The sequence below is a fragment of the Guillardia theta genome (genome assembly GCF_000315625.1).
Source record: "Guillardia theta CCMP2712 unplaced genomic scaffold GUITHscaffold_100, whole genome shotgun sequence".
Taxonomy (NCBI): domain Eukaryota; class Cryptophyceae; order Pyrenomonadales; family Geminigeraceae; genus Guillardia; species Guillardia theta.
The window spans coordinates 164,194-175,415 of NW_005434574.1; the positions used below are offsets into that span (position 1 = coordinate 164,194).

General features: G+C 52.9%; 5 protein-coding genes across 5 annotated transcripts in view; 1 reads left to right on the top strand and 4 right to left on the bottom strand.

Annotated features, from left to right (window-relative positions):
* GUITHDRAFT_116783 (hypothetical protein) overlaps positions 1-2,936 on the bottom strand; it is a gene marked incomplete at both ends in the record, with an annotated part of 4,377 nt that extends 1,441 nt beyond the window's left edge. The window contains 25 exons of the mRNA XM_005823979.1: positions 46-103; positions 156-201; positions 252-289; positions 343-398; positions 445-494; positions 541-607; positions 658-686; positions 738-776; positions 828-893; positions 940-966; positions 1,023-1,127; positions 1,175-1,236; positions 1,293-1,337; positions 1,387-1,441; positions 1,489-1,530; positions 1,642-1,703; positions 1,754-1,838; positions 1,892-1,939; positions 1,991-2,068; positions 2,163-2,286; positions 2,335-2,385; positions 2,487-2,560; positions 2,611-2,664; positions 2,714-2,760; positions 2,807-2,936. Of these exons, the coding sequence (XP_005824036.1) occupies positions 46-103; positions 156-201; positions 252-289; positions 343-398; positions 445-494; positions 541-607; positions 658-686; positions 738-776; positions 828-893; positions 940-966; positions 1,023-1,127; positions 1,175-1,236; positions 1,293-1,337; positions 1,387-1,441; positions 1,489-1,530; positions 1,642-1,703; positions 1,754-1,838; positions 1,892-1,939; positions 1,991-2,068; positions 2,163-2,286; positions 2,335-2,385; positions 2,487-2,560; positions 2,611-2,664; positions 2,714-2,760; positions 2,807-2,936 (1,538 nt within the window). The remainder of the gene's footprint in view (positions 1-45; positions 104-155; positions 202-251; positions 290-342; positions 399-444; positions 495-540; positions 608-657; positions 687-737; positions 777-827; positions 894-939; positions 967-1,022; positions 1,128-1,174; positions 1,237-1,292; positions 1,338-1,386; positions 1,442-1,488; positions 1,531-1,641; positions 1,704-1,753; positions 1,839-1,891; positions 1,940-1,990; positions 2,069-2,162; positions 2,287-2,334; positions 2,386-2,486; positions 2,561-2,610; positions 2,665-2,713; positions 2,761-2,806) is intronic.
* A 2,789-nt stretch (positions 2,937-5,725) lies between these two features.
* GUITHDRAFT_58314 (hypothetical protein) lies at positions 5,726-6,498 on the bottom strand (the record flags this gene model as incomplete). The annotated part of the gene is made up of 2 exons (XM_005823980.1): positions 5,726-5,857; positions 5,989-6,498. Coding segments are annotated over 2 exons (642 nt in total), but the record flags the coding sequence as incomplete, so codon positions are not given.
* A 258-nt stretch (positions 6,499-6,756) lies between these two features.
* On the bottom strand, positions 6,757-7,236 carry GUITHDRAFT_78497 (hypothetical protein; the record flags this gene model as incomplete). Its single annotated transcript, XM_005823981.1, has 1 exon — positions 6,757-7,236. A coding segment is annotated over one exon (480 nt), but the record flags the coding sequence as incomplete, so codon positions are not given.
* Positions 7,237-7,608: 372 nt separating this feature from the next.
* On the bottom strand, positions 7,609-7,824 carry GUITHDRAFT_78485 (hypothetical protein; the record flags this gene model as incomplete). Its single annotated transcript, XM_005823982.1, has 1 exon — positions 7,609-7,824. A coding segment is annotated over one exon (216 nt), but the record flags the coding sequence as incomplete, so codon positions are not given.
* A 1,871-nt stretch (positions 7,825-9,695) lies between these two features.
* On the top strand, positions 9,696-10,934 carry GUITHDRAFT_60343 (hypothetical protein; the record flags this gene model as incomplete). Its single annotated transcript, XM_005823983.1, has 6 exons — positions 9,696-9,881; positions 10,008-10,101; positions 10,143-10,215; positions 10,414-10,488; positions 10,742-10,775; positions 10,809-10,934. Coding segments are annotated over 6 exons (588 nt in total), but the record flags the coding sequence as incomplete, so codon positions are not given.
* Positions 10,935-11,222: the final 288 nt, after the last annotated feature.

Consider the following 11,222-nt stretch of genomic DNA (forward strand, 5'->3'; position numbering starts at 1 on the left):
GGAGAGGGAGGGAGGGTTTTGTAGGGCCAGGAAGGAGGGGCGGACCTGGTTGCATACTGCGCATCGACGCGAACTTTGTGGCGTCTGAGACCCTCTAAAACGCCTGCAAGGACCGGAGTTGACAGGCGATGAAGCAGGAGCAAATCAGGAAACACCTTGTAGGACATCGCCGAGGTCCACATTCGTTCCAAACCCTCTGCACTATCATGGCATTGACAGGGAGAAGGAAGGAAAAGAAGGAGAAATCTCACTTTCTTCTTGAAGAGTGAGTCCATGTAGATACGAAAACCTTGAGAGATCACATGAGGCGGATTTTCTTGAATGATCGCGTTATCTTCTCACCTTCAACATCAGCATAAGGTTGCTCGTGAGCAAAGTTGAGGAGATGCGTCGCCGCCCTGCCTTGACATCAGCGCAATGCAATGACAGCAGAAAGGTTCCTACCGCAACCCGTCGCCAGCCCCCATGGCCTTGAACAACCCTATGAAGTTGTCCTATTTGACCCGGTCAAACGTCAGTCTCAAGATCGTCCCTTCTTACTTGCTCTGATGACGTCATGACGTCGACCATCCCCGCGTCGATCAGCACCAGCGTGGGAGGTTCACCACTGTTAGAGTCCCATCAGCAACGAGAGACAGCGAAGAAACTACTGATCACCTCTTCTCCTTGAGGATTATGTTTCCAGGCTATACCAAGGAAGTGCCGTTAATGTAGACAAGCACGCTTGGCTCACTTACATGCATGTCAGCGTGTATGAAGTTATCGGCGAGCAACATCTTGGTTTTGACTCGTCAGCTCATCGCTCGCAACAAGACAAACAAGAAAACCTGCAAATATGTCTCCTTGCCCGTCTGCACAACGTGAGTCGCATGTTGCTGCGCCAGTGGTTGCAGCTAGGACAACAGTGTGAGTCGATTCCAACCACAACTCGACACTGACTTCATGCTTTGTAACTTGTTCCACAACCTGCACAGACCACACGCATCAATCACAGGGCAGACAGGCTGAGCAACTTCACTCACGAGCTCCGTCAAGTCTGGCGTCTTCTCGGGGAAGTTGCCAGAGACTCTCCTGACAAACTTGCGCGGAGGCAAGTTTACAGTATCGCTCTGTGTAAGGTTGGCAGCCTGAAGGGCGTCAGAGGGTTGGCAAGGATCCTTGTTGTGCCATCTACCTTGGCTGCTCTCTCTGCAGCTGCTGTCACTGCGGCGACACAGTAGGAAGCGACAGAATGTCCTGGTGAGAAACTTAAAGGAAAGTGCAGATGATAATGACGATTCCGATTCACTCACCTGATTCAAAGGACTCGATTAGGATTTCTGGACTAGCGTGCAATCCTGTCAAGGAAGTGAGGTGAGCGTAGAATGCACCAGGTCCCATTCTTACCATCTCGTGGAATCGGGAAGGAGGCTGTGATGTGAGGACACGCTCTGAAGTTTGTCTGTATGTACAGCTCAGTCTCCACAACTTTGAGAATTGTTCAAGGACTTTGAATCTCTCCAGGTTGATTGCTTCGAAGTCCAACCTGACCTGAAAGCAAGTTCACAAGACAGCAGAAGACGAGGAAGGGAAGCATCAGTCTTGCAAGAACAACTTTAACAACTTTCCACGGTCAACATGTTACAGCTACAGAAAAGATACCTGAGCACCCAGCGTGTGACCGAACTGGACAAGAGTCTCTTGTATTCCCATCCACTGGATGCCTGCACCCCCCGTCACAACATTGAAACATCGTTCTGGTCAGAGCACAGACCAGGGACGTAGTTGAGAAGTGAAGCTGCTGCATTCAGCAGAGCAAAGTCGAGGAGTAACCTCCCTTCCACTTCCGGGTGTCGGACCTGACCCAGCCTTGAGTGCTTCCAAGCTCTTTGGAGGGATATCGAGCTTTCACCTTGATCGCAACATACTCCTTGTCACCATGGAAACGAGCCTTGTAAACCTTGTCGCTCCGTCACGACCAGCGGACCCAGTAGAAACGAGCCTTCTTTACCTGCGCGATGCTGCCGGAGCCAATAGGATGGTCGTCGATTTCAGCAAAGATAGCCTCCAAGTTGGGAGCATCGAACGCCTGGGAACATCGTCAGTGTTCTAGTGAAATCCAGTGTCCTCGAAAAGATCAGCGTTCAAGCAAGGACAGGAGACATCTCAGTCTGAAGACTCACATCCATGAGAACTTGTCTCGTGTGCTCGAAGGAATGTGGGGGAACTGAAGCATGGAGCGCTTTCAGGTGATCGCACATTTCCTTTGGGAAGATGTCCGGCCTAGTTGCGGCCCACTGCCCCCACCTTCCCTCAAACATTAGCAACCCTCAACTTGTTGACAAGAGAGCAGACTTGATGAATGCAGCTCCAGACAGCTCCAGAGTCTTGCGAAGTAAAGAATACCTTCAGGATCGTGTGAGGATACAGCAAAAAGAAGAAGAATCACAGCGCCAAAAGAAAGATGCGTGGAGGAAAACCAGTGGGGACAAGACCGAAGACGTCACCAGAACTCCCTCATCCATTCGAAATAATAAGCTGGGATCGCAAGCGCCCCGACAGGACTGAAGATCAACACAAGCTGAAATACACAAGATCAAGGCCAGTAAAATCAACCATCTCAATCTCCACCTGGAATGCACGAGGGACAAGATCGATCAGAGGGATGTCCTTGGCATGACGCAGCTGTGAAGGGGTTCTCAACATGATTCAAACTCGCTCTTGTGAAACACACCTCTCGATCAACTTCTTCCCTTGTTATCTCCCACCTTCTACGGATTTCTGAAGGCAAAGTTTCATTCTCTCTACATATCAACAAGCAACCTACCCTCCGATCTTTGATGTGCCAGGTACGCGTAGCCGACACTGTAAGTCACGCCAGCTCCCAGCACCATCAAAGACGCTTTGAGAGCTGTCTTTGTCATAGACCTGATCCTGCAGGAAGGCATTGATACCATTGAAACACACCTCACATACATCTAGTGATCACCTTCCATTCGACTTCGGGCTGACCGTTGAAAGCAGTCTCCTTTGGATTTGACCTTGACATGGCCGACAGCCTGAAATCTCTTTCAGTGCTCGTGCACTGAGACGACGCTCAGAGCTGAGTTTGATCACCAATCACGTACAGACGAATCTGACGTTGACTCGCTGGATTTGATGTAACATTAAACGCTGCAACCTTGTTAGTTGCCTCTCAAAACCTTCTTACGCTCAGCACCATATCCCGGAAAGAGCTGCACTGTCCGTGGAGCATTATGAAAGATCTTGGACGATAACATCCCCCCAAGCATGTTGAGGTAGAGGGGAATGTCGACTTGCACCCAAGATCTCGCTGCTAACGTCCTCCCCTCACTTCGCCGGATACCTTAGCTTCGACGAGCTCTGAACTAAGAGCATCTCCACAGCTGCATGAGTCCGGGGTTACACCCACCCTCCCTTGTTTGTTCAGCGCGAAGAAGAAACACTGACTGCCAACGATTCGAAATGAGTCCACTCAAGAAAACGCCATCCCATCCAAGGGGTTCGAAATCGCTGTTGCAGCTTCACATAGTCTGGATACATGTTCCCCTCCTCTGTGGTACCTGCTCCTGAGAGAACCTCTCTTCTCCCCTGATCTAGTATCTTGTTCCTGGGGTCACCAGTGATCTCCTTGCATCAGCTGGAGCTTCTTCTCTACTGTACTCAGCTTCCCCTGCACATGAGAACAGCTGCAGTTCAACCTAGTACACCTGCTTCCTTCGCTACTTCACGCGTGCTACTTCCGATCTCTGAGTTCTTTGTTCAACCTTCCCTTCCTCTTCTTTCCAAGCTTGTCCTGTCTGATTTGTCTTGTGCCTGTCCTGTCCTGTCCTGTCCACTTTGAATCCTCTGTCCCATTTTCCTCTCCTGCCCTCTTCCCCTCTATCCCGTCTTCTACTGTCCTCCCTCCTGCTGTCCTATCTCCTTCGATCTCCATCGTCTCATTCCTGCCTTTCTCCTGCTCCCTCCTGCTCCCTGTCTCTCCTCCCCTCCTTCTGAGTCCCCCATGTAGCACCGATGCGTCCTCACACCTGGGCGGGGTTTAAAAACTATATGTAAAATCTAATAAGTATTTTTGAAACCCTCACTAATAGTTTTACTCAAGTACTCGTCATACACCGGCGATGCACATGGAGGGAAGCAGGGGAGGCAGGCGGGCAATGTGAGAATGAGAACGCGCCATGAGGAGAAATTCAAACACGACAATCAGCGGATAACATGCTCTGCATCCGTACAATGAGCATGAAGATGGAAGATAGAGATGACTGCCCTATGTGCAGGAGGGGTTCAGTCCAACAGCTTTCGAATGATTCCTCAACACGGCATCAAAGCTTGTTGATGACATGGAATCAAAGCTTTTTCAAGTTGTCGACGATTATTTTTCTGACTCCGATATGAGACCCATGCAAACATCTGCAGTGATCATTGACGCGTTGGCCTTGATCTCGTTACATTTTCTTGCAAATTGTATTACACGCTGAAATAGAGATGAACGACGCAGATGATAAATTTGCTACAAGTAGCGGGGAATCATCTGAAGCCCAGCCTGCATACAATTGACAATCGTCAAAGGGACACAGAGCTATTGCTTCTAGGCAACCTCTTTGGACAGAATGCAGAGGACTTCAAGACATGGTTTTCTTCATTACCTCACCTCGTTTGAACGAGCAGATTGTGGGAGAATGTATCGAGGTGATTTCTAGTCACACGAAGTCAACTGATGATCCACCAGCACAAGCACAAGTCATTGTTTGAGTTCATTGCATGTCGAGCAACCTTGCACTATGACGCCGTTGATGAGCTAAAAACAAACATACAAAAACATCACTCAAGGTGACTAGCGAGCTCTCACGAACCACACTTGTGACTGCTAAAATACCGTCCGTATGCCACCGGGCACGGCAATCGGATCGGACTGAAAAGACTCGTCGATAGTGAGGCTGCTGCTGGTTGGCGTCGTCGGAACTGACATCTCAAGTCCACGTGACTGCGATTTTTGACCTGACAGAGACGGGCTGAATGGTTTGATATTGTCCATTCACTGGCCTTACTTTGACTGCCATCTTGTGAGGGGAGTTGTTCGAGTCAGATTCTTGCAGGCGAATGAGTGAAAGGCTGCAAACTTTCTCAACTTGTAGAGCTCATCCGAGTGGCCAAGAGCCACAAGGATTTCATACAGCCGGGCTTTATTTTAAACGATACCTGGGAAGTTGAAAACTTTCATCATTCTAAAAGACATCTTTATCATATAGCTACGAGGCTCCGGTCATACGACATGCTTGTTAGTAAGGCTCCTCATACACAGGGTTGTGTCGCTGAAGCTACAGTGATCACAACCCAGACAGCTCATGATACTCAGTCGTCAAGTAAGAGCCGCAAGCAGATCCCGGCACACCTCAAGGTTGTGCTTCTCAACAGCCTTACGAATAATCTCAATGCCTCCTAAATCCTTGAAGCGCTCAAGGTTGTTAACGTTGCTGGCCGTCATACTCCTCAGCGCCCCGCATGCTGCCTCCTGTACCCCCGCATGCTCCCCGTGCCTCTCCGTTGCCTTCACCACCGCCTCTACCCCCCTTGCCTCCCCCGCCTTGACCTGGTTGGCAAAATGGTTCGCTGTCATATTCCACAAGGCATTGCATGCTGCCTCCTGTACCCCCGCGTGCTCCCCGTGCTGCCCCATCGCCCTCACCGCTGCCTCTACTCCTCCTGCCTCCCCTGCCTTGACCTTGTTCGCGGCGTTGCTGTACGTCATGCTCGTCAGCGCCTTGCATGCTGCCTCCTGTACCCCCGCATGCTCCCCGTGCTGCCCCATCGCCCTCACCGCCGCCTCTACCCCCCCTGCCTCCCCTGCCTTGACCTTGTTCGCCGCGTTGCTGTACGTCATGCTCGTCAGCGCCTTGCATGCTGCCTCCTGTACGCCCGCATGCTCCCCGTGCTGCCCCATCGCCCTCACCGCTGCCTCTACCCCCCCTGCCTCCCCGCCTTGACCTTGTTCGCGGCGTTGCTGGCCGTCATGCTCGTCAGCGCCCCGCATGCTGCCTCCTGTACGCCCGCATGCTCTCCGTGCTTCCCCATCGCCCTCACCGCTGCCTCTACCCCCCCTGCCTCCCCTGCCTTGACCTTGTTCGCCGCGTTGCTGTACGTCACGTTCCTGAGCGAAAAGCATGCTGCCTCCTGTACGCCCGCATGCTCCCCGTGCTGCCCCATCGCCCTCACCGCTGCCTCTACTCCTCCTGCCTCCCCCGCCTTGACCTTGTTCGCCGCGTTGCTGTACGTCATGCTCGTCAGCGCCTTGCATGCTGCCTCCTGTACCCCCGCGTGCTCCCCGTGCTGCCCCATCGCCCTCACCGCCGCCTCTACCCCCCCTGCCTCCCCTGCCTTGACCTGGTTCGCCGCGTTGCTGGCCGTCATGCTCGTCAGCGCCTTGCATGCTGCCTCCTGTACGCCCGCATGCTCTCCGTGCTTCCCCATCGCCCTCACCGCCGCCTCGATCCCTCCTGCCCTTCGTACTCTGACTCCGTTGTCGGATTTGCAATCTATGATGTTCCTCAGAGTCCGGTACGCTGCCTGCTGTACTCCGGCATCGTCTTTTCTCTCCTTCATCTCGTGTATCACAGTCTCAATCCTTCCATCGACGTCTTCCTCTGACAGGTTCGTCACGTTCTCTCCAAGCCTTCTGATTTTGACATGCCTCTCCTCCTCTGTCTCGATCTCTCTCTTTCGCTTTCGTCCATCCTCCGGCCTCTCTGGCTTATTTTCTCTTATCCTCCCCAGGGCTACCACCAGCTCTGAGAACCGCGGTCGGTCCCCCTCCCTCGTCCTCCAGCAGCTCTCCACCTCACCCCACAGCCCCTCCTCGCATCCTCCTTCTATCTCCTCTCCTTTCAGTCTACCTCCCCCGCACACGTACACGATCACCCGCTCGTCCTCCGTCATCTGGTAGTAGGGGATCTTGCCTGACGTGAGGATCTCCCAGCACGTGACCCCGAAGCTCCACACGTCGCTCTTCTCCGAGTACCGTCCTCTCTGCAGTGACTCTGGCGGCATGTACCGCACTGGCCTCGATTGTCCTGCCGCTACCGTAGCGTGAGTGCGGCGATCGAGCTCCGCTGCCAGCCCGTAGTCCGTCACCTTCACCGACGTCTTCCGCACGTCCTCCTTGTCGAAGCCGAAGAGCAGCACGTTCCTCGCCGCCAGGTCCCGGTGCACGACCCCGGTCTCTGCCAGGTGCTCCATGCCCTGCGCGATCTGCTGCATCATCACCACCTGATGCTCTCTTGTCAGCTGTCCTTCCAGCCTTTCAAACGCGTCGCTGAGCGATCCGTGCTCGGCAAACTCCGCCAGCAGCACCCGGCAGCCACCCTCCTGAGTCTGCCCCATGTACCGCACAAGCCGAGGATGCCGCCCCAGCCTCATCAGCACCCCTGCTTCTCTCTGGCCGTCTCCTTGCCTCACCTTCAGCACCGCCACCTTCAACCTCCTCGTTTCCTCTCCTCGCACTCGCACTCGGAGGTGACCCGTGTAGACGGTCTTGTTGGAGCCTGCTGAGATGAGCTGCGGGTCGATCTCCAGGTCTCCTCTGGGGATCATCAGCGCATGCTGCTCCTGCCACTCTTGGATGGCGTTGCGAAGAGCGAGGTTGGGAACGAGGTCCCTGCGGGGGAGGCGGGAGCCGGTGAGGGGGCTTGTGCGATGCTGCTGGAGCCAGGTCTCGATGAAGGATCTCTCGTACGTGTGGCCGTCGCAGGTGTTGACAGGGTCGGTCATCAACTGCATGCTGATGGGGCAGAAGAAGGAGGGAAGCGCTTGCTGCTGCTCTGCCATGGGGCTAGCTAGGTAAGAACGAGTCAAATTTGAGCAGAGGATGAGTTTGAATTTGAGCAGAGGATGAGCAGAATCCAATTTGAGCAGACAGTGACTGGTTGATGAACCTGAATGGGCATATTTGGAATTGGAGGGAAGAATTACAGGGAGCAGGGAAAACTTCCAAATTTCAGGGAGGAACCCGAAGACTCAGGCTTAGAGCCTGCCTACTCACTAAATAAAGAGTCCGGGGGCCTCCCGGGCTGAGCCTCGGACTCACTGTCACCGTTGGGCTGACCGGGCCCGGGGGCCGGTGATGGATCACATGCCAGCCGTGCCAGTCAGATAGCGCCGAGTTAACAAAACTCTCCTGTAAACCAAGAGATCGGACGTCCTTACGTGTTTGCAGGAGAGTCACTTTTGTGAGAGTTTGGCGTGACTCAGTGACTTTGGACTCAGGCTAAGTACAAGTCACTGAGTCTGACAAACTTGTATTCCGTCAAAGCACGCAGATATCACATCGACCTTAGTTGTAACAAGACAGTTTTTGCTCAAGACCGAGTTTAATGCACACAAAACCAGAATTGAGGAGCACATGAGAGATAGACTGTATGCTGGCTATGTAGGTAGTGAAAATTGAATTCTTTACTCAAAGTAGTATACCCTTTTTCATGAGTAAAATTTTACTATTGGAAATTTCAAGTCACTATCAGAATGACTCAAGTCGTTCTTCCAACATCTGCGGTACACATCAGAATAGCACGTGCGCAATGGCTGCAAAGCGTAAAGCAGATGCGAGGGCAGGAGGAGGGGCAGGAGGAGGGGCAGGAGGAGGGGCAGGAGGAGGAGGAGGAGGGAGGAACACGGGGAAAAAAGATGGGGATATCAAGCCGAAGGACATAACCAGATCGAAGAAGGCTTCCGAGCTCAGAAAAGTTGAGGAGGAGGACCCGACGGTAGAGGGCAGCGAAGAGGAGGAAGAGGATGGAGATGGGAGCTTGCCGATCAGAGACGTGAGCGAGGTAAAGAGACTGGAAGCAGAGATGAAAGAAAGCAAGAAGAACCTCAACAACGCCATGACCTTGATCGTCACCTGCGAGCGGATCATGAAGCAGAAGCTCGAGGGAGAGCAGCAAGCGGGAGCCTTGTTGAGCAGCAGTCTCCTCGCGCTGTGCAGATCCTGCTCACGTCTGATGGATACGGGAGATCTTGTGCCGCAAGGGGCTGGGCAAGACAGCAAGACTGCAAGCAGCGACGGGAAGGCAAATGGTGATGATAATGGAGAAGAGGAGAAGGGGGAGGGGAAGTCGGCAAGGGAAGTTTTCCACTCGTGGGTTCGTGGAGTGTACAGGAGGCTGGTGAAGAGGATCATTGCGTGTACGTCGCACCAGTCACCGTCCTTGCAAGCTCTTGGAATGCGAGCTGGGATGGGGCTGGTAGCAAGGGAGGCGGAGACGGCGATTAGGAATGGGTTACCGCCGCACTCGTTAACGGAAGGGCTCTTCCATGTGTTGCTGGGAAGCATGATCAGCAATGAGCATCTGTCTTATGACGTTGTGCTGAAGTTCGAAGAGAACTACTTGGACAAGTATGGAGATGTCAGGTGCTACACGTGGCGAGCCATCGGGGCGTTTGTTCGCAGCAAGGTGCTGAAGCAGAGCGAGCAAGATGCGATTGCGAAGATGGACGTGTATGCTAAGAATATTCTGGACTTCCTCAATGCTTGCAAGGTCCCCGAGGCTGACGACAAGACGAAGGTAGTCTCCCTCCCGAGCCTGGTAGGAGAGAAGCCCAGGAAGGAGGAGGACGTGGGAGGAAAGAGGAAGCGGGGTCAGGCGTCAAAGTTGGATTTCTCGCACCTGTCCACGTTTTCTAAGTCCTTCTCCGATGCCTGGCTGAGTTTCATGCGCTGCCACCTCCCCGACTCGACTTTCAAGAAGATCCTAGCTCGCCTCCACCTCCACATCCTCCCTCACCTCCACCAGCCCCTCCTGCTGGCAGATGTGCTTACAGAGTGTTATTCGCGAGGAGGGATAATCTCAGTCCTTGCCCTCCATGGCATCTTTCATCTGATCCAGGTGAGTGGGTCGTCATGTCTGTTAGAAGAGTTGTGTTCTTTTCTTGATGTTGTGGTTTTCTTGTTCATATTGGACTTTTTGTGTGTCCGAGTTTGTTAGTTTGACTTGTTGCTTTCTTGTCTGCAGAACAACAACTTGGAATACCCTGAATTCTACATCAAGCTGTATGCTTTGCTCGAACCGTCTATCTTCTATGTGAAATACAGGAATCTTGAAACATGTCTTCTTCTTGTAAAATGACGTGAAAGTGCAGGGCCAGAGTGTTGAGATTGACAGAAGATTGTCTTAAAACACCTCTTCTTCCTGCCTACGTCATCGCTGCTTTTGTAAAGAGGTGAGGAGAGGAGGAGCAAGAGGCGAAGGAGGAGCAGGAGGAGCAGATGCCGAGGAGAAGCAGGGAGCAGCAGCAGAGGAGGAGCAGGAGGAGCAGGAGGGTCACTGGAGCTGGACGGGAGGAGGAGGAGGAGGAGGAGGCGGGGGGCGACGAGCAGAGTAACGAGGAGCAGGATGATTAAGATTTCAATTTGTGCAGACTTGCTCGACTTGCATGTTGGAGTCCGACAACAGGAGCTTCAATCGCTCTGCCGATGATCTACAACTTACTAAGGTCTGATCCTGCTGCTCCTACACCTGCTCCTGCACCTGCTCCTGCACCTGCACCTGCACCTGCTCCTGCTCCTGCCCCTGCTTCCCATGGTCATCTTTCCCCTTATCCTCTTCCCCCTCCTCCTACTTCATTCCTGCTCCAGCTTCACAACCTCCAGCTGTTGTTCTCGCTACACCTTTCCTTCCTCCTTCCCTCGCTCGCCCACTCCCCTTCCTTCCCCTTCCTCCTCCTCTTCTCCTCAATCTTGCTGCAGGAAGCACCAGACTTGTCTCTTCCTCGTTCAGAGCGTCGGGGATGCGAAGAAAGCAGAAGACGCAGAGGAAGAAGAAAACTCTCCTCCCTCTCCCCACAACTTCACCAACGATCCTTATGACGTCCACGAACCTGATCCCAGCAAATGCAAAGCGATGCAGTCTTCGTTGTGGGAATTGCAGGTGATAGAGAGGATGATGTTGATGTTGATGTTGATGTTGATGTTGATGCTGATGCTGATGCTGATGTTGATGATGGAGATACAGATGATGGAGATGATGATGATGGGGATGAATTTCATGATTATCATTTCGATTTCTTCTGACACCTCGGCAGTTGTTGAAGAGACATTTCGTCCCAGACGTCTCCAAACTTGCTGGTGCGGTTCAGCTTTACGAGAGATGTCAATGTTGATATTGTTCACAGGAGTTTTTGATGATCCAATCACAAGGCAAAGGCCAGAGCTGTCACTCAGTGAAGTT